Below are 27817 nucleotides of genomic sequence, written 5' to 3' on the forward strand. Positions count from 1 at the left end.
ATACTGTTTAAATTCATTCATTACTGCTGCAGGTAAAGCATGTTCGCAGTTATCTCTTGAACTTCTGTACTTGCACCATATGTCATGATCATTGGGACCAAGACAGTGCTGAGGATTTTCTTTTGTGGAAAGCTTGTAGAAGATAACCTTTACAGCTTTTTTCATGTTTTCTAAATTCCCAATATTTCTTCTTATAGGCAAGCCATAATAATTATGTGATCTATTTATCACAACATTTGTCACGCGACCTTGAGCATCCCTCTTCTTACCATCTTCCAGTACTGGTTTTTACTTTTATTTTAATAATCATCACAACCTGGACCCTATTTTCTTCTAGAGACGTCCATTGCATTCTAATTTAGAAATAGAAGCAGGAAATAAAGTACAAGGAATAAAATAAAACTGTGCATTATCTCTGCATGGTGCAAAAAAGGCATGACATTTAAATGTCAGATCGCAAAGAGCGTCAGGAAAACCATTATAACTCACGAAAAAGTTGTCATTTTTATACGAAACAAAAACTGTTTTAAGCAAAAAGTAGTGTGTATTTCGAATACGCAAAAATCTATAAATCTATTTTTTTGTGTTTCATCTTCCCCGTAAGTGTATTGTTTTGTCGACGCTGTTACGGACGAGAGTGGAAAGGAAAGTAAGCGAGAGGTGAAATTCGGGACATCACGTGGTCTTCTCGTGTGGAAAAGTACCAAGGGAATCGCTGCCGCTGCCCACACCGTTCACCTTGGAAGGCAGAGCGCTGTCGTCAATACACTGCGTTCAGAGTGAAAAAACCTGCTACATAGTAGTCTCACACTCGCAAGACAACGGCACAGCATTCCCGACGATTAGGAAGGGTCTGTTTCAGGCTGTCAGATTACGTCTCCAGATACGCAATGTATGAAGCATTTTCATTATTGTAAATGATGTAGAGAATTACCACCCGAATGCCAGTGTGAACGACATTTAGCAGCCTCGATTGAGAAGGTTAGCTGAACTTCGTGGCTTAGTTCTCGGCAAATAACATATTGTATGTTAATCTGTGCAGTAGCTAGATACTTTCAAAGTGGTAAGAGACTGGCAGTGAGTATTGGTTTATAAGACTGATCCTCTGTAGTTGAAATAATCTCTGTTGTGTTTAGCGTTCATCTAAAATTAGGCTTTGTGGGCCTAACAGAAGAAATACAGATTGTTACTGTGCAAAAATAGTCAAACTTAAGTAACTAATTTGTGCACATGTGGAATTCCACGGACATTTGTTCCCATTTGGTCTTGACGTTAAAGGGTTTGAAAGACATAGGCTCCTGCCATCAGATACGTTGTTACATTTCGATGACATCCATAAGCAGCAGATCATGGAACGTGATTACAGCAGAAATATCGCCTTCGTCTCGACCCGAAACTGCCCAGATGGTGAATGTCCGTCATGTCGACTCGTGATCAAACTTCAGCTGGCGGGGCACCCAGTTTCCACAAGTTTCGCCGAAGAATGTTCGGTTGATGATTTTTTTCTGCATAACCAACAGCCATTTTAACCTGCGCTGCTTCAGGCAATGTAACTCAGCATTTCGCTCACTTTTCCGTGAGATGGCATTGAGACAGTAAGTAATGAGTTTGGTACATTAGTGAGTATTCATCAAATTAACCAAATTGATTGCATTGTACCATACTGCCTGTTGTCTCAGATTATCAAACGGTTTCACTTTCTGCTCCACATTAAATTCCCTCGCACCAACAGTAACGCTGCTTTCCGCCACGATTGTTGATTACTGCGCGTGCGCTGTTGGTATCTACGCGGGCGCATGGGCATCACTAATCGAGATTCGTATTCAGGCAGATATTTCTATTTCGTGGTATTCTCAGATCTCTTCCATTCGAAAGGCTCTGTTAACTCTCAAAGCCTTTGTAGCACTCCGCTGTAATTGTAGTCTCATTAAAGTTTTGTATCGCCACGTTTTTGAAGATGTTTTTAAACTTGGTCTAACATTGGACATCGACTTAAGTTAGTAGTATGTTAGTGCACCATGGCACATTTGCCACTCTTATTACCAATATGTGAGGTTTACCAGGCAACAGCTAACGTCCTCAGATGAATGGAAGACGTCATTTCTGTTAAATCATAATTTGAAAGTGTACGCGTTTGACGTGGAGGAGGACTGATTGTCACAACTATCCTTGAGAAATTTTTTTTCTTTTACGCCGCATGCAGATCTTATTCCGTATTCCGATAATATGTGGTACTAGTCCCGCTGTCGACACCGTAACTGAAGCCGAGAAACCGGTGGAATTTATTTTTATGCAACTCAACATTTGCAATACGCCAAGCGAGCGCGGGCGGACCACCACGTCCCATTCTCACAGCGGCGATGATATCCCAGCCCGAGCTTCTGCTAGTTCGCCATATGTGTGGGAATCCACTCAGTCTTGTTCTGACGTAGGTTGTGTGTAAATGGTATGGTTTTTGGATGAACGCCCTCGCGAATCAGTGGCTTGAACGCTACCGGCCGCTCCTACTGCGCACAGTCACACACTGTCGGCAAAATCCCTGTCAGCAGCAGATTCTCAAACTTCAGTGCCAACTGTCACAATATGTTTACTTAACAAAATATTGCATTTCGTTGGACGTGTATTTGATATTTACGGCAGACATGCATACTATTCAAGGACTTAGTAGACGCTAATAGAAGTTTCCAGCGCCAGACGAAGCTCTTCAGTGTCACTCCAAAAGAAATGCACACTATTTTTATAAAAATACAGTTTTCATTCTGCATGTGTGAAAGTCTTACAGCGTGTAGATACATCCTTCCCGCTTGTTTTCGAACTTAGTTCAACCTATTCCCGTGAGTGGCGCCGTCACAGTATGTCTTCAAGATGGCTGCTACATTTGACGTTCGTCAGAAGCAACGTGCTGTCATAGAATTCCTGCGCTGTGAAAACGAGACAGCGGGAAACATCCACAAGAGGTTGAGAAAGGTGTACGGAGATGCCGCTGTCGATTGCAGTACAGTTAGTCGGTGGGCCAGCATGTTACGTGATGAAAGCGGGCACGGCAATATTGTCCTCGCAGCGGCAGGCCTCGTACTGCACACACTCCAGACAATGTGCAGAAACTGCTGACAGACGCATCACAGTGAACGATTTGTCACGCTACGCTGGGAGAGGGGAAGGAAGTGTTTGCAGAATACTGAAAATATTGTCGTTAAAAAAGGTTTGTGCCAAGTGGGTTCCCAGGAGGTCGACAGTGGCTCTCAAAGAAACAAGGAAAGCTGTATTCAGCGAACTTTTGGAACAGAAGGAGAATGGTGGAGATGAATTTCTTGGAAGAATTGTGACAGGTGATGAAACATGGCTCCATTATTTTTCACCAGAGACGAAGAGGCAATCAATGGAGTGGCATCATGCAAATTCACCCAAGGGGGAAAAAAAAAAATCAAAACCACACCTTCTGCTGGAAAAGTTATGGCTACGGTGTTTTTCGATTCCGAAGGACTCTTGCTTGTGGACATCATGCAAAGTAGAACCACCATATGTGACACTGAAGAAACTTCAAGCTCGACTGAGTCGTGTTCGACCACATCGGCAAAAGCAGGATGTTTTGCTGTTGCACGACATTGCACGGCCACATGTCAGTCAAAAAACCATGGAAGCTATCTCAATACTCGGATGGACAACACTGAAACACCTGCCTTACAGTCCTGAGCTGGCTGCATGTGACTCTTTGGGAAACTGAAAGACTCTTCGTGGAACAAGGTTTGAAGATGATGACTCCCTTGTGCACGCTGCCAGACAGTGGCTCCAACAGGTTGGTCCAGAGTTTTACCGTGCGGGTATACAGGCGCTGGTTCCAAGATGGCGTGACGCAGTTGAGAGGGATGGAAATTATGTGGAAAAAATGTTCAAACGTGTGTGAAATCTTATGGGACTTAACTGCTAAGGTCATCAGTCCCTGAGCTTAGACACTACTTAACGTAAATTATCCTAAGGTCAAACACACACACCCACGCCAGAGGGAGGACTTGAACCTCCGCCGGGAGCAGCCGCACAGTACATGACTGAAATTATGTGGAGAAATGAAAATATTGTTCCTAAAGGATGTATCTACACACTGTAAAACTTTCAAACATGTAGGATAAAAGACGTATTTTAAAAAAAGTGTGAATTTCTTTTGGAGTGACCCTCGTATATCTGTACACTGCAAGCGATCTTACAGTGTACGGCGGAGGGTACTTTGTGTACCATTGTTTCTTCCCCCTTTTTCCGTTCAATCGCGTATGTTCGCGGAATAACGATTGCTGGTAAGCCTCCGTGTCGGCCGAGCCCCTCCTATTTTATCTTCATAATCATTTCTCGAGACTTATGTAGGAGAAAGCAATACATTGGTTGACCCTTCTAGCAAAATACGCTCCTGGAACTTTAATAGTAGACCGTAACGAGATTTGCAACGCCTGCCACTGGAGTTGGCCGAGCATCTCCTTGACGTAAAATATTCCACCCGTATTTCTATCGATTGACCTCGGTGTTCCCACACCATGTTTTAATTTATTTACTTCTGCAATTGCGCTAAAGCATTTACTATGATATTACTCGTATGAAATTTGAAATATCACGACAGACGAGAGCGGAATATGAACCAGGATCTCCTTTTTAGTACGAGCAGTCGTCTAAAGAAGGTTAGTCATCCGAACACGCCTCCTCTTCCAGCTCAAGCACCAGTAATATTGAAAGTTTGAGGCGTGCGCGGTTGGCAGCTATAAGCAAACATCCGGGATCGGGTTTCAGTCTGCGACAGAATTCCAATGGTCACGACACATCACATTTTCTGTTGGCTTGGTGCAATCCTATCGCATATTCACTATTTAGCAACTTGTACATCTAGAAAAAGAGTTCTCGTAACTTACAAGACGTAACTCTTTAAGTCAGGAGGGCAGTGTTATCTGCTAACCTAGATATTGGCATATGTTTCCCTGCATCTTTATTCCTGTTTGAACTTCTTTTCCTTCGTTTCGCTCATTAAATCCTAGATATGAAAATAAAACGTCAGCGTTGACAAACTGTTGTGACTCGGTTGCTGTACCTATTAATGAGCGTTATCAGGATGTGCAGTATCCCCTGATGCAGTGAACACCCATAGTGCTTAACGAACAGTTGAAATACGCCAGATTTTCCGACAGGTGATAATAAACAGGCAAAAATGTTTTACGGAATGTTTTGTAAGGATAGATTCTTTATCTGTTTATTTACGCCACTATGTTGATGTTTTAAAGAGACTGGGCTTCAATGCCTTTAGAGAGCTCTTTAAAAGGCTGTCATACTACAACTCTCGTAAACGGTTTGCATGTGAAATTTCCTAGAGAGGAAAAATAATTAAATGCTGACTTCGTGGCAGCATATGCCGAACGTAATTGTGGTTGTCCGTCTTTGAACTTGTTGAGGTTCACTTGAAAACGGGCGCATAAATGTGCGTGATGAACAACGCAGTGGGCGTCCTTCGGTCGTTAATGAAAATTTGGTGCAGGAAGTGGACAATAAGGTGAGAGAAAACCGACGCTATACGATTTCCTCCTGGCGGGATTACTTTCCTAATGTTTCTCGTAGTGTTTTGTGTGGCATTGTTACCGAGCACTTGAAATACCGAAAATTGTGCGCACGTTGGGTACCGAAAATGTTGACGGATGTGCGCAAAACCAAACGTTTAGACAGTGCATTGACTTTCCTTGAGCGGTACCACAAAGACGGTGATGATTTCTTAAGCCAAATTTTTACGGGCGATGAAACATGGGTGTCCTACGTCACACCAGAATCAAAGAAACAGTCCATGGAAGTTGAAAAAGGGCATTGTTTTGCTGCAAGACAATGCCCGTCCACATGTGGCGAATCAGACCAAAGATCTCATCACGTCTTTTCGATAGGAAACTCTAGATCATCCTCCGTACAGCCCCGATCTTGGTCCAGTGACTACCATCTGTGGCTGCACTTGAAGAAACACTTGGGAGGTCAGCGCCTTCAAGACGATGACGAAGTCAAAACAGTGGTGATGCAGTGGTTAACAAGTCAGGCGGCAGACTTCTATGAGGAGGGTATCCAAAAACTGGTACAACGTTATGACAAGTGCCTCAATATTGACGGAAATTATGTAGAAAAGTAGATTAAGGTACAGGCTTTCATGTAAAAATCAAATTATTGAGATATCTTAGCACGTCTTTTTTTAATTTCAAAACGGTACTTACTTAAAAAACACGCCTCGTACTTGGAAGTTTTATTTCATTTAATGCTTTATTTATTTATAATTTCTGTCGTGCACCACAGAAAAATAAATACTCCTGCCTGTAAGTCTGTACATCTATACTCCGCAGCCACCATACAGTGTGTGATGGAGGGTACTTTTGTGTAATTGTTAGTGCCTCCTTTTCGTGTAACAGTCGCAAATGGTTAGGAGGAGGCAATATATTGGGGGAGTCTTCTTGGAACGCATTCTCTCGGAATCTTAATAGTAAACTACACCGTGATAGAATGCTCCTCGTGCTGTGTCTTGGCTGAGCATGTCCGTGAATCTGTCGCGCAAATTAATAAACCTGTAACGAAACGCGCTGCTCTTATTTGAATCTTCTCTGATTCCTCTATCAACCCAACCTGATTTGAATCCCAAACTGACGAGCAGTATTCGGGTATTGGCTGAACCAGGGTTTTGTCAGCTACCTCCTTTGTGGCTGGACTACCTTACCGAGGATTCTTCTAATAAATTTGTCTGGCGTCTGTCTTTCCTGCAATTACTTTTATGTGCTCTTTGGAAATTAAATCGTTCCGTACAGTACGAGGGTAGTCTGGAAAGTATCGAAACTAACAAAGAAATAATACTTTTTTTCAAATTTATTTTTGTTTTTCAACATAATCTCCTTAAAGTCTACATTTCTCCCACCGATGTTCCCATCTCTATTCTACGAAACAGTTATTGAAGAAGGTGGTGGCCTCTTCATTCGTCGAAAATTTTGTCTTCTGAGCTCAGCTTGTAGCCGAGGAAACAAAGGAAATGTCACTTGGGCTAGATCTCGTGAGAAAGGAGGGTGGGTCAAGCAGCTGAAACTACAATTCTGAATTTTCACCATGGCAACCGCTGAGGTGTGAAACGTCGCAGAGTGAGCAGTTGTGGCACCCACGCGGTCATCAATCTCACCCCTAAATTTCCATTCAATATGTGACAAACGTGTTGTTTATAGCCTCTGTCTCTCTCAACTTAATCCGACGCTTCTTTAGCAACATTTGCTGAACTTCCCAATGTTAACCGTCAGTCGTGTGCTTCTTGGGCGTTCCGAACGATCGTCACCCAAGCTGGTTCGGCCATGTTTAAACTTAGCTGCCCAAAATTTCATGGTAGTAAATGGTAGTGTGGAGTCTCCATAAACAGCGTACAACTCGTGTTGCGTAGGCGTATTGCCTTTGAAAAACAAAAATCTCATGACAGCTCGATAGTCGGTTTTTGTCAATTTTCACAAAACACGCCCATCGACTCACTAAAACGACTGCCAAACAAACAACTGTGCGTCCAAAGTGGCTGAAATTATGGTGAGTGCCTTACTAGACATGGTCAAACAAATTCCTGAAGTTCTGTTAGCAAATGCTGCTATCTCTGTGTCGAAGTCGGAAACTTTTCAGGCTACCCTCGTATAGTCCTAGATATTTTGTGGAATGACTTCTTCCCGTGCTCGTTCATTCTTGTCGACTGTGATGCTTCTCTCGAACGAGGCCAGTCGAAGTACCTAAAGCGCCCGGAACTCCTAATGTGCACGCGATAATGGGTACAATGCAGACGTACTCGGCCTAATGAGGCCGGCGCGTTGGCGCTGGTGAATCCGGCGGCCGGGCAGGTAACGTGTGGCGGCAGTGAAACCCAGAAGTGCGCGCCGCTGCACTTTCACCGCGGCGCTTGCGTCACGGCGGTTTCTGCAGCGCGCAGCGTGCACTGCACCGCTTCGAGTATTTCTGAAAGCGGGCGCGCTGCCCTGCGTCCGTTCTGCTGCGCTGGTGGCTCGTTTACACGGCAGCGGTCCACTCCGCTCAAAGCGAGCCGCCTCACTAAAAGCCACAGGCCTGAATGCCCCCGCGGTATCGTTTTTGTTTGTACTGATAAAGCGGCGTTCTTTTGAAATCCTCACCCACAACATACCATAGCCTCAGTTTACCGCGCGCTAGTTCACCTGGGAAGTGCTGTTTCGCACTCTCAAAACCGGCTCTATCATATTCGCGGTATCGTAAATTCGTAGAACTAAACATGGATGGGAAAGACTCTCCGGAACGTACCATTGTCTTCTTTTCTGTCAGAACAATGGCCTAGTTTGAAGTCTGCGCTACACAGTGTGGTCAGTGTGTAACATGGTTATACAACATATTTCTTAATCTGTGAGAGAGCAGCGGAATGGACAGTACCTTGAAAGGAGGGCATAATATGAACATAAACAAAAGTAAAACGAGGATGCTGGAATGTAATCGAATTAAATCAGTTGATGCTGAGAGAATTAGATTAGGAAATGACACACTTAAAGTAGTAAACGAATTTTGCTGTTTGCGAAGCAAAATAACTTATGATGATCAAATTAGGGAGGATATAAAATGTATGGCAACAAAAGCGTTTCTAAAGAAAAGAAAGTGCCAGGCAGTCCTTTCTTGAATGTATTTGGATGGAACGAACCATGTATGGAAGTGAAACATGGACGATAAACAGTATAGTCAAGAACAGAACAGAAGCTTTCGAAATTTGGTGCTACAGAAGAATGCTGAAGATTAGGTGGGTAGCACACGCAACTAATGAGGAGGTACTGAATAGAATTGGGGAGAAGAGAAATTTGTGGTACAACGTGACTAAAAGAAGGGATCGGTTGGCAGGACACATTCTGAGGCATCATGGGACCTTCAATTTAGTACTGGAGGGAAGCGTATTTGGGGGGGGGGGGTAAAAATTAGAGGGAGACCAAGAGATGAATTACTTAAGCAGATTCAGAGGGCTGTAGGTTGCAGTAGTTTCTCGGAGATGAAATGGCTTACACAGGATAGAGCAGCATGGAGAGCTGCATCAAACCTGTCTTTGGACTGAAGACCACAACACCAAGAAAGCAACAGCGTGAAAGTGCAGAAAAGCGACGAGAAAATTAATGGTATGAAAATACTTTCACTTTTGAATAGACGCTGCGCTAAAGTGTAAAATTGAAAGGGGGGGGGGGGAGAGGAGGAGAGAAATCGCCATAAAATTTCTTTGCTCATGTAGTAACGTTATAGGGCTGTGCATTATAAATGAATACAAGGAATGAGGTAATAGAGAGAAAAATAGAATCGTCATTAATTCTGTAAACTCTGCAAAATATTTAAAGAATCAAAATTGGAAGGCGGTATCATTTGACAATGTTGAAAGAGAGGAAATGAAACAAATCAACAAACGTTTTTGAATAGTGCCCAAAACGGTGAGACTAGAGGACTAGTTCAATATTTTTAAGGTCGTTGAATTATGAGGTAGTTCTGGAATACATCGTAGTCATCGGGTGCCACAAAATAAGGAAACTAGCAATCACAAATATAGTGTTTTTTTCTGCAGTAAGGCAGTGCTATCGAGAAATTCCATCCTTGACTGGAACAAATATCTCTGGCAGTGATTGGAAAGATTATTCAGTTGTTCTTCACACACATTTTCTTGTTTTCGTGCATGAGACACAGCTGTTTCGTACCGTATTTCATTCTACTGATAATAATATTTTGTTACTTCATTGCTACTCGCTTTTACAGAGATTCAGTTCGGTATCATCGTACGAGGTGGCAGGCAAATAGGAAAATGCATTTCATTCAGTTATCGAGTAACAAGGTTCTTGAGTAAAAATAAATCATTTTTTTACGATGTGGTGAGTATTTGTCATTTTGTCATAGAAACGGCCTAGTGTGTTTTCCTTTGCTCGTATGGTATCAGAGAAGAACGTTGCAGCGGTGATCAAAGCCTGATTGGCAGCTCACATTGACGATAACGTGGAACAGCACTAGAGATACCATTTCAGAATTATTCGTAGCACTTTTCGAACGGTGTATCGTGGAATACTCAGCTGTCGCGATACGATACAGCTCGTGCACTGCTTGAAGATGGAACATTGCGTTTAACATTCTCGGCCAGGGCATCAGTAAATTCAACTTGTGATGCAGTTGGCCGTCGGCTTCTCTCGGAAGTAATTCCCAAATCGTCGACTAATTCTAATCGTGTTCTCTAACTCCGATGTGGAGAGAGGATCTTTCAATATGCCTTCAATACCTCGTTCATCGGGAGGAGCAGCAGCACTATTGGTTGTGTTTTGATAAAACAGGTGAGCCTTGTTCAGGTTGTCCAGACGCCTGTTGAATGTCTGCAACTGTAATTCACACCTGTGTCTCAACTCTACGTCGTCCTACCACTACCGGCGCCTTAAGGCAAATCAGGACGCTTGACACTGCTAACGACGCCAAGTCTGAACATCATTACTATGAAGTTGGGTATCTACGCGGTAAATAGTTTTCCGTCTACACTGGCTCAAGTAGCTAAAGTTTAATTACGAGGGCATGCTGAAAAGCAGTGCTTCTGAATTTTTAATGTGAAAGTTCTTAAATAAAACAAGAGTTATTAACATTTTACAGCTTCATTCATATCTGCTGCGTATTTCTTTCTCAGCATATTCACCCTAGCGACGAACACATTTCTTTCAAAGAGAGACAGTACACTGCATCATCAATATCGAAGTGAAGTCCTCGAAGGTGTTCAAGTTTTGGAAACGGATGAACATAGAGTGCGGCCAAGCCGGGTCTGTATGGAGGATGATAGACGACAGTGAACCTATCATCTTGAACACTTCAATTTCGAAACCCGATTACAACATGCTGTTTCCTACACACCGACATAGTTACGTTACACGGCGCCATGTTGCACGCTGCAGAGGGCTGCAAATATGTAGACATGAAGAATAAAGTAGTAGAATGTTAATAACGTTTGTTTTATTTAAAAAGAATTAAAAGTTTTCACTCAAAATTCAGAGGCATTATTTTCCAGCGCGCTCGTCAGTATAGGACTTACCAAGTTTGTTTAAAGGAAGAGGTAGGAAAGTTCCAAAGAAGAGTTAAACAATTCGTCACAAATGCAGTGGGAGACGTTGTAAGAATGACATTATGCATCGCGGAGAGCTTTACTCGCAAAATTCAAAGATCTAATGTTCCAGAATGCAGCACATATTTACTTCATGTAGCATACATCTCGCGGAGTGATCATCGCACTAAAATTACTGTAGTTCGGGCTCATAGAGACGGATACCGACGATCTTGCTACCCACGTATGATTGGCGATAGAAATGGATAGTGGGTGGTGTAGAATGTTACTGGTACAGGATGCACCGTCTGCCACACACCGTATGTTGGCCGTTGGAATACAGATTTAGAGCTGAGTTCATCGTGGTTCCGTCCGCCCCCGGTAGCTGAGTGGTCAGCGCGACAGGATGTCTAACCTACGGGCCTGTGTTCGGTTCCCGGCTGGCTCGGGGATTTTCTCCGCTCAGAGACTGGGTGTTTTGTTGTCCTAACCATCATCATTTCATTCCCATCGACGCGCAAGTCGCCGAGGTGGCGTCAAATCGAAAGACTTGCACCCGGCGAACGGTCTACCCGACGGGAGACCCTAGTCACACGACATCGTGGTTCCTACTGATCAGTAAATGCTAGTAATTCCCTCAGCAAGACTAGAGCTGATTTCTTTCCCATTTTCGCGTACCCTGGACAGTACTCTGTTCGCAGTGACTTTGCTGTCGACAGGACGTTTTAGTCTACATTTCCATTCGAAAGTTTAAGCCAGTAATATTCATTTTTCGTTACAGATAAAGATAATGCGTGAAACTGGAACCCTTATCTTGTATTTCTAGAGTAATTTGAAACATCTGTGTGTCGTCAGTAATTATATACAGGGTGATTCAAAAAGAATACCACAGCTTTAGGAACTTAAAACTCTGCAACGACAAAAGGAAGAGCTAAGCACTATCTGTCGGCGAATTAAGGGAGCTATAAAGTTTCATTTAGTTGTACATTTGTTCGCCATTTCAGCCAATAAAGTTTTTGGTCCCTTTTTCTTCGAAGGTGCTACTGTAACTGGACTACAGTATCTGGAGATGTTAGAGAATTGGCTGTTCCCTCAGCTCGAACAAGAAGCACAACAATTAATATTTCAGCAGGATGGAGCGCCACCACATTGGCAGTTATCTGTCCGTAACTACCTGAACGTCAACTACCCGAGGCGATGGATCGGCCGCCAGGCAGCCCGTGACAGAGCACTTCATCACTGGCCTCCAAGAAGCCCTGATCTTACCCCTTGCGATTTTTTCTTATGGGGGTATGTTAAGGATATGGTGTTTCGGCCACCTCTCCCAGCCACCATTGATGATTTGAAACGAGAAATAACAGCAGCTATCCAAACTGTTACGCCTGATATGCTACAGAGAGTGTGGAACGAGTTGGAGTATCGGGTTGATATTGCTCGTGTGTCTGGAGGGGGCCGTATTGAACAACTCTGAACTTGTTTTCGAGTGAAAAAAAAACTTTTTAAATACTCTTTGTAATGATGTATAACAGAAGGTTATATTATGTTTCTTTCATTGAATACACATTTTTAAAGTTGTGGTATTCTTTTTGAATCACCCTGTAGTTTGTTGTCGCATATGATGTGGGAAAGGAACAATTTTCACGACGTGCCAAGATGTCTGTAGAGAAACAGCTGCCTGTAGCTATATGTAGTTTTTAGAGATAAATAGAGAAAGAAACATAATCTGCTAAGTACCCATTGATTTTTGTTGCTGCTGAGCAAGAGTGCTCTTCGAAGTGGAACGTTCCAAACGTCACTTCGCCTCTATTACAGCATGTTAGATAGTTATTACACATCTAAAACGTCCGATTGTGATTAGTGGTGAACTTACCGTATACTTCAGAACTCTGTATCAGTGTAGGGTGTTTTTGTTCGACATGTATTTCCTAATTGCATTGCTCACGAACTGTGAAATTACGCTTTCAGCGTAATGAACGTTCACCTGATGGCTACTAGAAAGCTTCTCTGTTTACTTAACTGACAATAGTTCCCGGCTGTTAGCGTGACATTCGTGCATTTACCAGTTAAGGAGAACCGGAATGAATCTGATTTCGAAAACACCACAGAATGGCATAGGTTCACCTAACGCTCTTGCGAAATTCACATAATCGTTAATGGGAAGACCTGTATCTGCTATGTATATGCGTAATGTAAAAACGTATTTCCGAGCCTACAGTCGACACAAACTCCGGTAACCTCAGATGTATCTGAAATCTGCCATATTAGCAGCGACGGACCTTTATTTTTTATTTCAAAAACATCTCTTAGACATTAAGAGTAATCTGTTTCTAGCTGCTTTTTAATGGGTTTCTGCGCCTATGTTTCTCTGCAGTACACAAAGCGACTCCGCACATTTCCGCAGCAGACAGAAACGACAAGACCGTCTGAGCACAGTTGGCGACACAGGGAAAACGACTGTCCTGTGAGATTTGAAACAAGAATTGCACGAGTTAAACATTCAGCACGGTTATTTGCCTAGTAGTGAAGACTTCAAACGCTTTAGCATGACTCGTTGTTGTTCATTCCAACATAAGTGGCGCCTGCTTTCAGAGGCGTCACAACAGGAGGTTATATTGCGCCTAACGACAAACAGAGGATGGGCATTGGTTTACATTAGATTTAAACTTGCGATGAAGAAAATGTGGTACATCGCTGAATGGTTCCACCGATCACTACAGCCACATTTGGTAGCAAGACCACACCTCAGACGGTAAACGCGGGAAACACACACTCAAATTAGAGAAATTTGGACAGTGCGCAGCCAGATCCGGGAAGAATGCGGGATCATCGGATCGGAAGATTCTGCTGTACAGATAACCAAATACTTCTAATATCAACTTCACATTTGTCGTCAGGGGGCTAAAGCCTTACACGATCCCCAAATACAATAACAATGTCATACCGTCGTTGAAGAAAACCGCATGACAGATTGTGCCGATTTACCGCTTAAAATACAAAAGTGCGCCCAGATAAATCACGCTGTTATTGTTTGTTGCATTATCACCGCACTGGAAAACAGTTTCTCAGCGAAGGCTTCAGATAATGGGAATAGACAGCGTATTAAAAGATGGTCTTTTCAGCGAGGAAGAAATCTATGCTCGCTTGAAGTAGCGTATGAAAGTGCAGATTTTGTTTTAGTGATTGACAGCTGCTAGCCACTGAACCAGTCGTCTACCCTGTGCAGGTCTCCGTGCATTCCGGTAAAAAGTCTTCCGGCATTGCATCCTGCATATAGAGAAGAGGCTTCACTGATCTCCGATCACCAGGTTCTGCGATATTTCATCGTTTTGAACTTGGATAGAATTTACACTTTACCTTGATCGACTTAGACGGTACTCTTTAATCTTCATTTTCACTCTAAAATATTGAAAATTCCTCATTCCCGCAAATCTGCCAACAGACCGAATCCGGAAAATCTGAACTCATTTTCATGCTATTATTTCTGTAACGACGATTGTGGTAACTGGTTCGTTCAAAAAATGGTTCAAATGGCTCTGAGCACTATGCGACTTAACTTCTGAGGTCATCAGTCCCCTAGAACTTAGAACTACTTAAACCTAACTAACCTAAGGACATCACACACATCCATGCCCGAGGCAGGATTCGAACTTGCGACCGTAGCGGTCGCTCGGTTCCAGACTGTAGCGCCTAGAACCGCACGGCCACTCCGGCCGGCAACTGGTTCGTTGACAGTAGATATGATCAGAGGATGACGACATTGCCATGTGAAGAGACAAGTACAATTCCATCGTCAACGTACTACTTCTTAGTACAGTAATACTCATTCAGAAGTTTTCTCACGCATTGCAAGTCTCCAAAATATTGGAGTACAATAGCTACCAGTGATCATTTCGCACTTTTTTCCACTACGGACAAGGTCTTACCGTTTCGCATGAACTGACTGGTGTGAATATTACTTTTAAGCAGTAAAGATGACCAAAGAAATTTGGAAGGTGGATTGGCATTCTGAGAGAAGAAACAGAAAACTTTTAAGTTTGTCGTCTACGTTGTAGAGGAGGAAATGGGGGAAAAAGTTAATCCATTGTCGGTGTCGAGAATCTCGACATTTTTCTTTGTTAGCGACATTGATACTGGCAAGACATCAAACCCAGGGATTCCGAGATCTTGTAGAATGGTTTAATAATGGCAAGCGGCCATTATTATAATAATCAGTAATTCTTCATTCAGGCTGACGGGTCGCAGTGGTAAGTCAGACATCGTGTGAGGAATGACGTTATTGCTCATATCGACTTTCGAAATTTATCCATCACCAAATATCAACTTTCGAAATTTATCCATCCCCAAATATCAAGAAGCGACTACTGCGTGTAGATATGGCATTTCGAGTTGTATGTGAAACAGACGTTCGCAGACTACTTATTGTTTTAATTTCAAAGTTGACGTCGTGTAACAAATGAAAAAACAATCTTGTTTTGTGCGATACTAAACATTAACAATTTTGAGATTATTTCCTTTGCCTGTACAGTGAGACCTTGCGTCTTGCCAAATTTCACGTTTCTATAGGTTTTATGTACCTATATGTTTTGATGAGTGAGTTTGCGAGTATCAAAATATGTGACCTAAACGGCCGTACCTTTTTGATTGCTTGGACGTATAAGGTTCAGTGTTTTATACCGCCAAGGGATCATAAATCTCAGTAAGTGACATAAATTTCAACTTAACGCGCCCACCCATTCATTACAAAAATGTCTTTAACAGTAGGACGGACATACAACAAAGAGATCGTACAAGGGTTCCATAGGAACCGAAAAAAAGGGTGAAGAAGTGTAGTCGAAATTAAGTCAACGGCGGGAATTGGGCATTAAAAGTAGTCTGTAGGTTTTGCTATTCGGGCAGCAAAATAACTGATGAAGGCAGACTTACAGAGGGTTCGAAACTTAGACTGGCAAGAGCGAGAAAAGAACTTCTGAAGAAGAGAAACTTAACATCTAGTGTAAGTTTTTCTGAAGTTTGTCAAAGAACTGAAATGTGGACGATAAGCAATTCAGACAAGAAGAGAATAGAAGCTTTTGAAATCTGCTGCTACAGATGATTGCTCAAGATGAGATGGGTAGAAACAGTGACTGACTGACATTGGGGAATAATTAAATTGCACACTTGACTTAAAGAAGGGATTGTCTGATGGGCTACATCCCTAGGATAAAGTAGTTGTCGATTTGGTACGCAGCCTGGGGGGATTGAAGAGGGAGATCAAGGCTTGAATACACTAGGAAGGTTTAGTTGGATTTTGGCTAAAGTAGTTACTGATAGAATAGCATGGAGAGCTGCATCAACCAGTGTTCGAACTGAACAGCAACAGACAACCATTTTGAACATATGTTTTCGAACAGTGTCCTCCGCCTGATCAGGAAATCGGACACGCTATTCGATAACTGCGAATGTTATGATAACCGAACACTGAGGTGACAAGAGTCATTGGATAGCGGTATGCACATACACAGATGACGGAATATCGCGTACGTAAGGCATATCTTTCATTTGTACTCAGGAGATACACGTGAAAAGGTTTCCAACGTGATCGTGGCCGCACGACGGGAATTAACACTCTCAACCAGCAGACGACCCATGTTTCTTTGCTAACAGCGCGACATCGCCTGCGGCGCCTCTTGTGATACATCACTTGGACCCTACTCGACTAGATAACCATGGCCTGGTCAGATGAATCCCGATGTCAGTTGGAAAGAACTGATGGTAGCTTTATAGTATGGCGGAAAACCAACGAAGGCATGAACCCTGGTTGTCAAGAAGGCACTGTCCAAACGGTGCTTATGTGGGCTGAGTTTACATAGAATGGGCCTGGTCTTCTCATCCAACTGGAGCAATCATTGACTGGAAATGGCTATGTACGGCTACATGGAGACCATTTGCAGCCATTCATGTTCTCAAACATCGACGCCATGTCACCGGGCCGCAGTTATTTGCGATTGGTTTGAGGAACATTCTGCATAGAGCGTTTGAATGATCCGGCCACCCAGACCACCCGATATGAATCCCATCGAATATTTATGACACATTATCGAGAGGTCAGTTCGTGCAAAAAATCCTGCATCGGCAACACTTTCGCAGTTATGGACGGCTATAGAGGCAGCTTGGCTCTATATTTCAGCAGGGGACTTCCAGCGACTTGGTGAGACCCCGCAACGTCAAGTTGCTGCACTGCAACGGGCAAAAGGAGGTCCGACACGATAGTAGGAGGCATCTCGTAACTTCCAGCACCAGTGTACCAGGTGTACCGGTATGAAATGAGCGTTTTTTTGTGATAATGAAACACTTATTTTGAATTGAAAAGTAAAACATTTTATTCAAAGTACTGACCATTGCTTTCTATACATTTTGACCACCTTTCTGGCAATTTGTGGACACCACGCCAGTAGAAATGTTCGTCTTTTGAAGCAAACCAATCAGACACCCAGTTTTCGACTTCTTCGTAGGAATCGAAGTGTTCCTCAGCCAATGCGTGTCCCATTGATGAAAACAAATGGTAGTCGGAAGGGGCCAAGTCTGGTGAATACGGCGGGTGGGGTAGCAGCTGCCAGCCAAGTGTTTTGATTGTATCCTGAACCAGTTTTGCTTTGTGTGAAAGTGCATTGTTAGGTAAAAAAATTACTTTGCCATATCTTCTGGCCCATTCTGGTCCTTTTTCGATCAATGCATAGTTCAAATTGATCATTTGTTGTCTATAGCGATTAATATTGACAGTTTCACCGGGTTTTAGAAGCTCATGATACACCACACCTTTCTGATCCCACCAAACACAGAGCATTGTCTTCTTGCCGAATCGATCTGGTTTTGCAGTCGATGTTGATGATTGTCCCGGATTAACCCATGATTTTTCTCGTTTATGATTCTTAAAATAAATCCATTTTTCATCGCCAGTAACAATTCGATGCAAAATTGATTTTCTTTAATATCTTCGAAGCAATGTTTTTTCGGTTTTCCATCTGTCTTTCATGTGGCACCCATTTTCCACACTTTTGGATCTTTCCCGTAGCTTTCAAACGGTCAGAAATTGTTTGTTGTGCAACATTTAGCATTGCTGCCATTTGCTTCTGACTCAAAGTATCATCTTCATCCAATATTGCTTGCAATTCGGCGTCTTCGAACTTTTTTGGTGGTCTTCCACGTTCTTCATTTCTTACATCAAAATCATGATTTCTGAACCGTTGAAACCATCTTTTGCATGTTGCTTCTGATAGAGCATGATCACCATATGCCTCGACAAGCATTCGATGCGACTCTGCAGTACTTTTTTCAAATGAAAACAAAAAATTAGTGCTTCCCGCAAATCATCACTTTCTGGTACAAAATTCGACATTGTTAACACGATGAAAACATATGATGTTGTTTGTTCCATGACTTGATGTATACTAAATATCTTTGACAGATGTCGTACCAACCAAACAAAAAAAAATTAAGGCTCGTTCACAACAAATGTTCCCTATCGACACATTTGTGTCTTAACGCTCATTTCATACTGGTACACGTGGTGATGAGGTCGGAGCAGCTGATTTCCAGACACGATTCGTGTAAAATTGACGCTCAGAAACCGACATTTTGACCAAATAGCAGAATCGACTCGGGCCTAACATGTAAAGGCGACAGCGAAATTCGGTTTCCTCGTTCCGGAAGCTGTGTGAACGCAGCTGTGGAGACGGGAGGCAGCGGCCGCTGCAGCTGCGTCTACTCTGGGCCGGGTCCCGCCGCTGGTATTGATTCGGCGGCGCCGGGCCGCAGCGCGGTGCACAGTAATCACCCAGCCAGCCAGCCCGCCTGCTGCACACAATGCCGCCGCCCGCTCCCCCCTGTTGTCTCCAGCTACTCTCAATCATCGCCGATCAATAGCGCAAGATATGACGTACAAGTGTGACATACTCCCTACCGGCAACGCGTGTTGACAAGCGCACGATATGAAACTGCCGAGGGAGCCTTACAGTCTCGCCATCTTCGATTTTCTCTCATCCGTGCATCAGTTTGTTCCACAAAGTAAACGCTATCTCGACAGCATCTGAGTGTTTTAATCTACACTGAAGTGACAAAAAGTCATGGGATATGCACATATGCAGATAGCGGTAGTATCGCGTACATAATGTATAAAAGGGCAATGTATTGGCGGAGCTGTCATTTGCACTCAGGTGATTCACTCGAAAATGTTTCCGGTGTGTATATGGCCGCCCGGCAGGAATTAAGACTTTGGACGCGGATTGGTAGCTGGGCGACACTACATTTCAAATTGTTGAGGGATTCAATATTCCGAGATAAGTGTCAAGAGTGTCCGAGAATACCAAATTCCAGGCATTACCTCTCACCTCAGACAACGCAGTGGCCGACGGCCTTCACTTACTGAGAGCAGCGGCGTTTGGGTAGAGCTGTCAGTGCTAACAAACAAGCAAAACTGCGTGAAATAACCGCAGAAATGAGTGTGGGACGTACGACGAACGTATCCATTAGGACAGTGCGGCGATATCTGGCGTTAATGGGCTACGGCAGCAGACGATCGACACGAGTGCGTCCTAACAGCACGATTTCGCCCCTTCTGGGCTCGTGACAATATCGGTTGGCCCCTAGTTTACTGGAAAACCGTGGCCTGGTCAGATGAATCCTGATATCAGTGGGAAAGAGCTGATGATAGAGTTCGAGTATGGCGCAAATCCCACAAAGCCATTGACCCATATTGCCAACAAGGCTGATGGTGGCTCCATAACCGTGTGTGCTGTGTTTACATGGAATGAGCTGAGCTGGTCCAGTTTAAGTGATCATTGGCTGGAAATGGTTACGTTCGGCTAAATGTAGGCCATTTGCATATTCTCAGACAACGATGCGCCATGTCACCGGGGCGCAGTTGTTCGCGATTGGGTTGAAGGGCATTCTGGACAGATCGAGTGAACGAGTTGGCCATCCGAATCGCCCGACATGAATCCCATCGAACACTTATGAGACATAATCGAGTGGCCAGTTCGTGCACACAATCTCTCACAGGCTACTGTAGACACAGCATGGCTTAATATTTCTGCAGGGCACTTCCAACGACTTGCTGGGTTCACGCCACGTCGAGCTGCTTCTCTACCCCGGGCAGGAGGTGGTCCGACACGTTATTAGGAGGTATCTCGTGCCTTTTGTCACCTCAGTGTACAAACGAAGTACATCAGAAGAACTGTGCTAGTCTCGTCTTCGGTACAGTACAAAGATACAGGGGCTGGACAAAGATGGGAACACGCCAAAAACACGACATATTATCATGCCTAATACGATGTACGAAAACAGTTTGCATTCAAAACAGCTTCCTGTCGCCTCGGAATCGATAAATACAGGTCCTTTTCGTTTCCAAGGAAGTCTTGCAGCATTCTCCTCTTAAAATAGCCGCGATTTCAGGAGGATAGTAGAGATGGATAGCGAGGTCTGGTGACAGTGGTGGCCAGGGGAGGTGCAACGATTCGTCCCGGGCCCAGAAAACCAGGCGAGCTGTGTGAGCGGGGACCATTTCGTCTTGTAACACAGCATCCCCATTGGGGAACAAATATTGTACCACGGGGTGGACCTGGATTAGTCAGAATGGTCACACTGCCCTTGGCACCTTCCTAAGTAACATTGGGACCTTCCTAAGTAACAATGGGACACATGGAATACCACGACGTGGCCGCCCAAATCATTGTTAGTGCCCTCATTTGTCGATCTTGCGACGTAAACTAGACCAGAAGCTGGAAACAGTCTGCAACTACACTCATGCGGACTATTTTCCATCGCTCCATAGTCAAAGGTTTAGGCGCCACTTTATCCTTTTATGGGCATTTGCATCCACTTAGTGAGAGTTTTGGAGTTACAGCTCGTCCTGTAATACCCTACTTCCGGAGCTTGTGTTGATTCTGACAGGCTTCGTTGAGAGCAACATTCAGTTCTGCAATTACTTCTGCAGCTGTCGTCCCCTTACGTTTCGTCACAATCATCATCACTCTACACACATTGTCGTCCACATTGTGAATTCTACCGGTATTACACTATTGAATTTTCTTTGACAGATAAATGTGATCAAATATTCATTATAGTTTCTTGGACTAAGATTTTTGACGTGGTAGTTCCATCAGAACGGACTACAAAGACTTATTACTGTGCTCTGCAGTTGCATGTACGACAACTGCATTGTATTTACATGGAAGAAAAATAAAAAAATAAAAAAAAGGAAACGTAGTTCGGTGAAACCATGGGTTTCACGGCGAGATGCGAAAAGCATCCAACAAAATCTGTTACGGGAGCTGCAAGTCGAGGACGTAAAGTCGTATGAAAATTAATTGGAAATGGACGGGAGCATATATCAGTATGTGCTCAAGAGAGTGGCTCCTCATATTACGAAGCAGAACAATCATCTCAGAAATGCTATCCGCAAAAACAGATTTACCGCAACTCTGCGATTTCTTACAACAGGAGAAAACTGCTCTAGTTTGAGTTACAGCACCCGAATACCGCAGTGTACGTTGACGAAAATAATACCAGCAGAGTGTGAAGGTATTTATAAAGCACTGATAGAGGAATATATGAGGGGGAAATAACTGACTTCAGCCATTGAGAAATACTTTTATTTCTACAAAATCGTAGATTTTGTCCTTTCTACTCTTGGGGGTACACACTGGCTATACTTCACGGCAAATTGTACCCGTGACTTTTTTTTTTTTTTTAAACAAAGCTCTCACTTCGTATTCTGTTTTTGTATGTGGGATGCAGCAAATTATACAGTGCTTGATCTGACTCTTCAATGTATAGCATTTTAGTTGTAGATGTGACGCACCATGTAAATTTAGAAACCGTGTTGATAAACATTAAATGTCAAACAGCTACAGCGATGGTAGCGCTGCAAGCGGTTACATTTCTACGTGCAGTTAACACAAGACAAAAGCTTTCTTTGGTAAAATTTAAGGCGAGGCTCTGGATTTGATCAAAGAAATTTTCATCAAGGCCTAACTTTGACAAAGTTCCTTATTACGGTATCAAATTTTGACAAACTTTATCAAAGAAAATTTGATATTGTAATGCCGGCGTTAAAGGATGTTTTTTCCGCTTTCCCTGTATGCGGCATAAATATTCGATGCGGTGCCTCTTGACACACGTAACACTTCGCGTATCTTGGATACGTAAGCACACACCATACCAGCACCAAGTTTTCCACGTTCGAATGCAGTTAGCTCTGACGTTATGCAGTGACAACTACACAGACGACGACCGACAGAACGCATTGAGGACGTTGCACAGGTGCTGTTCGTGGTCAAAGACAACAGCGCAATCTGCAGCCTTGACTGAAATCTTTATGTTCAAGCTTGCTTCCCTCGCGGTGTTTCCATATTTTTGTTTAAGCCCTGTGTGTTAAATATTGAAATTTTTGGAACTTTAAATTGGAATTAATGCCTGTTGCGAGTATACGTTAAAGATCATAGTTTTACTTACGGTCACTTTCCCTTCTGAATTCTGCCTACCTCATCCAGCAAAATTTGTGAATTCAGAATATCGCACCCTATCAGTGTAGTATTGGATGCAGGGCAGCTACTTATTTATCTTTAGTGAAGGAGATGGGGCCAGTCATAGGCAGGTATGCTTTCAAGAAATTGTTTTCTTCGACTGAAATGCTTTAAAGTTGATGTCTCAGAAATGTGAGTCAAAAATTCATCGTAGTACACAACAGCTGCATGTGAATGCAAGAAGCAATAAATGGTAAAGACATCATTTATTTTTCGCGTTAAAAAACAAAGCTCTTTCAAGGATTTATTGTTATTTCAATAGCAAGAACGTTCTTGGGAGACAGTTGTTCTTATAATGTCCAGACATTTTGTTACTGTTAACTATCTTATTTTGATGTTACTTTTCTTGTGATAATGACAGGTGTACATGAAATAAGGGAAAGTAGTAGCACAATCTTTTCCATTTAAAGAGATTGTATTTTTTTTTTCCTAAATATTTCTCAGTATTACGTTGTATTTCGTGGCTCTTGGGATTTTCGAAGTTAGAACGTGTCATCTCTTCAGAAGGAATGCTGTTTAGCATATGTATTCGGATTTTAGTCGCGAAAGTACTGAAGTAATGTATAGAATACATGAGACTTTTTACGAGTGCTGTTTAGATTATGGAAATACCATAATATTAAGGATTCGCATTTTGTGTATGCGTGGCATTTTTTAAATGAAAATAAGCTCGACTGAAAACGGTACAATAATACTAAAACAAATATTCGAAATATATGAAGCGAATATACGTCTTGCAATTAAAAAAGAAGGGGACCTACTGCTGTTTATTATGCAAGCGCAAAACCACACCAACGAAAGTCGATCACTATCTGAGACCGCTTGTCGGCCAATTGCCATCGTCCTGGAAGTTGAGACGCCATTGCTAACGTGTGTGTGAACCGATCCGTTCCCTTTAAGTTCGGGCAGCCAGCTTGTCTGGTCCGCAGCATCTGCCAGATCGCTCGCGAGCTGTTGCCGCCGCTAAGATATTTTCACATACGAACCAAAAGCTTACTATTCATGTTGTCGGATGGGTGCAGCAGAACTCGGTTGCGCAAGCCGCGCGGAGTTCTAAGACAAAATAGGCTAGTGTGACACTCGGGCAGCGCTTATGAAGAGGAGCGATTATGAAGAGGAGCGATTATCCGCTGTAAGAAAATCCGACGTAGTTTGCGTTTTCCGTAAATCACGTCAGAACGATGCCAGATTCGTTTCAACAAGGGCACGAGTCCGCCTCGGATAACGATCTCGACGACTACGTGATGCTTGCATTCGCTCTCTCGTGCACGCTTAGAAAACTGCCTGGGACAGGTGAAGGTGAAATCTTTGACTATAACTTCGATATCTCTGTACCGTCTTCAGCTCAATACACTGCTGATGTTATGAAGAACTCCGCTCCCAACATCATGCCTTTCAACAGCTGCAGTTGCCCACGATTTAAAATGGTTCAAATGGCTCTGAGCACTATGGGACTTAACATCTGAGGTCATCAGTTCCCTAGAACTTAGAACTACTTAAACCTACCTAACCTAAGGACATCACACACATCCATACCCGAGGCAGGATTCGAACCTGCGACCGTAGCGGTCGCGCGGTTCCAGACTGAAGCGCCTAGAATCGCTCGGTCACATCGGCCGGCCCACGATATAAAATAGTTTTCATTGCACACCATCTGTCAGACCACAAGTAATAACGTGAATATTCACAAAAAAACTACGTTTTAAATCGCATCAAAGAACGCAAAGTTATATTTTTATTTTTTAACGTGTTTCAAATGTGATGACAATTATGCCACTTTGCATCACCGTTCAGACTGCATTAATCCGTGTCCTTTCCGTACTTGTCAAAGGGTTGAGGGAACTGATTAACAGTCACAGGAAAGCTAAAGCATTAGCACAGAACTTAACAGTAGAACCATGTCTACGAAGCAAACCAATGCTTAAGTTAGCTGTCCTAGCTACCTCTCGAATTGAGATGTAGCACGCGATCTCTGAAGTGGGGCAACTAATCACTTTCTCTCCGTGTGCGTCCATAGGGCACAGGGACTTTAACACTGTGTACGCAGTGCCGGCGATAAAAGCGCCTATTAGATACCATGGGAATTGTCAGATATCCGGGAAAACAGCTCCAGACACGAAAGTGAACGGTGGCCCAGGGGCATGGTAAACTGCATCCGTATAGGCGGTCTGCGACGTGTTCTCTTCATCCACCCTTCCGGGGACACCAATTCAGTATTTCACCATAATTATATGCTCTCGGAATTTTGAGTCAGGAGCAGCATGGCTTCTCGTAAGGTGAATGAAATGGACGCAGTCAAGTAATATTTTTTGGTGTTTTTAGGAAATCTGACTACGACGTAATACATAGATGTCGTTCTGTAGCAGTTAACTGATCCACCCGATTATCTGAGTGTCTTTGAGGCACACTATTTGACTGCCATGTTTTGCTAGGGAATTCACGTCTGGTCGCTGACGGCGGCCTGAACTTCGTAGAGTTTCCAGTCCCAAATATGAAGTACATCGCCCTGCTCGGAAAGAAATATTAAGAAGTATGGAAACAGGAACTGATCATTCTATCTTACGATGCACCTTACGAAATGAAATGTTGTACTAAACATTTCAAGCACAGAATACAATAACCCGCACAAGTATACTTTGGTAATCTGTGATGTCGTTTCTCATTGTTTCAGTGTATGAAGGCGTACCTGGAGTTCGAAATCCAAGAAGGCGCTTACGAGATCTCTTGTCCCGACGCCCAATGTGAGAAGCAGGGCGTGATCTCAATATCTGAAATGGAGACTCTAGTCACAGCAGATTTGATAGAGAAGCACAAGAAGTTCCGCCTAAACAGAGGTAAGCCCTGGCACATTTTAATGACAGCATGCTTTGTCATTAACATTTTGTTGCACCTTTTCTGTTTGGAGACAGGTAGTGTAGGGACAGGGATAGTAAGAACTGTAGTTAAAGTTCCTCTCAAAACGTTAGTTCTCATACCCTGATAAGCTCACTGGCAGCTGGATGTTAAGCTAGCGTAAGAAACCAGTATCCAGTCAAAACCCTTACCATGGCCAAACATTCAATAGAATAGAATTTTTATTTGCCATTCGGTATGTTTTCCATACAGTTTGCTTTGTGAGCATGTTGAATACGTAAAACAATAAAAAATAATTACATAAATATACAGGACAGGTAGATACATAAGTTAAAACAATTGTGCTAATATAGTAGTCATACATACAGTGGTACAATTCAGCATTAATAATAATAGTAATATGTTATATTAATCACATGTTGTACAAAAGTGTCATATATAATTATGTGTTAAAATAAGTACAATGTAGGAAAAAAGTGTAAATGCTTGCACATTACTGTCGCACACATATAAGCAAATGGTGCTTCATAATGTAGTTATTGGTTGCTTACTGCGTGTGTCGTGTGTGTCTCTGTTTAGTAACTCATGTGTTGAGTAGTATGGCATACATTTGAATTGTACTTCTATAGTATGCTTAAAACTATTCACTGGTAGTTCACTCACTGTCTTTGGGACTTCGTTATAGAATTTGTGAGAAGCAGGCAAGGCCTATCTATTTCATTTTTTTATTGTAGATAAAGATGTATAGAAGCATTCATCAAGAATTTTTATATTACGGATTATATTTGGCCAATCTAATACCTTCAGTTCACATTTCAATTGCTCATTATTGCTCTCAGTTAATATTCTATGTGTGACTAACTGTTTAGTACTCCCAGGTTTTGTTCTGCCTATTCTGATCCATATCCCATCATGATCAGATAATTCCAGCTTGTATGTATCTGGGTTTGTGTTGAACTGGGGACCTAGAAATGGAGGAGAGGCTGTCTCCCACCATAGCCCTCAATGGTTCACTACCCAACAATAGGCCACAGCAGTCAACCCGCTCCACCGCTGCCCCACACCGAATCCAGGGTTATTGCGTATTGCGTGGTACAGCCCTCAGTGGGAACCCTCCCTCCCCCAGGAATGTCTTGTACCAGACGAGTGTAATCCCAAATGTTTGCATGGTAGAATAATTATAGTGTACACATACGTGAAAATGGTGTTTGCACAGCAATCGCCGACACAGTGTAACTGAGGCAGAATAAGGGAAAATAGCCCATATTCGCTGAGGTGGATGGAAAACCGCCTTAAAAACCATCCACAGGACAGGCTGGCCAGCACACCGGACCTTGACACTAATCTACCGGGCGGATTTGTGCCAGGAACCAGCATGCCTTCCCGCTCGGGAAGCAGTGTGTCAGACTGCGCGGGTAGCCCGGCGGGCTAATTCCAGCTTAGTTACACTATGCTCTAGTTGACACCTATTACATTACTAATCACACTGTCAAGGCATGCATCTAATCTAGTAGGTTTTTCATTTATACGGTAGCTATTTAGTGCTTCCAAACATTTTTTTTTCTGCAATAAAAATTTTGTGGTTTTTGTGTTTAGTGATCTGTTTCATTAAGGCATGCAGGTTATCCATAACACCTTCCTCATCAGAAGTTGGCATACAGTACACAAAAGTAATGAGAATTTTTTGTGTATGTGTAATATTACAGTTGCTGCTTCAAATGCATCTTCAGTGCAATGCTCGCTTAGGTCTACTATAGCATGCTGCAAATTTAGATTTTCTTTTATATAAATTGCCACTCCACAATATTAGTTCGACAGTAATTTGTGACTAATATGTAGCCATGTGGTACACATAAGTCTGTTTCTGAGTTTTGCAGCCAGTGCTCATTAATACATAATATGCTGCAGTTAATTTTATCTGACCTCCACTGTGATTGTTAAGCTTACTTCTTAGGGATAGTAAATCAATATGTAACAATATTAAATGATTTTTTGTAAGGGGGGGGGGTCTTATTGCTTCTTCTACTGCAATTTTTTTTTTTTTTTTTTTTACTGCTCACTGCAAATTGTGACCAAATCCAACATATGTTAGACTTGGTCACTGCTGGGAGTTTCCCTGTACTGACTCTTTAAACTGAAGCCTGTGTATTGTTTTATTTACACAGCTTAATATCTCTCTCTCTCTCTCTCTCTCTCTCTCTCTCTCTCTCTCTCTCTCTCTCTCTCTCTCTCCCCCCTTTTTTTTACAGCCTCAAGTACTTTTTGGTCAGAAGTTATTTTCCTAAGCCAGTTAGGTGCTGACCATGCCTTGTATGGCAAGCAGAGAACA

At 42.9% G+C, this 27817-nt stretch overlaps 1 protein-coding gene across 1 annotated transcript in view; it reads left to right on the top strand.

Annotated features, from left to right (window-relative positions):
- LOC126473485 (E3 ubiquitin-protein ligase RNF144A) overlaps nucleotides 1-27817 on the top strand; it is a 127125-nt gene that overhangs the window by 82194 nt on the left and 17114 nt on the right. Inside the window, exon 2 of the mRNA XM_050100561.1 lies at nucleotides 25307-25469. Coding sequence (XP_049956518.1) covers nucleotides 25307-25469 — 163 coding nt within the window. The remainder of the gene's footprint in view (nucleotides 1-25306; nucleotides 25470-27817) is intronic.

Source organism: Schistocerca serialis, chromosome 4, assembly GCF_023864345.2.
Source record: "Schistocerca serialis cubense isolate TAMUIC-IGC-003099 chromosome 4, iqSchSeri2.2, whole genome shotgun sequence".
Lineage (NCBI taxonomy): Eukaryota > Metazoa > Arthropoda > Insecta > Orthoptera > Acrididae > Schistocerca > Schistocerca serialis.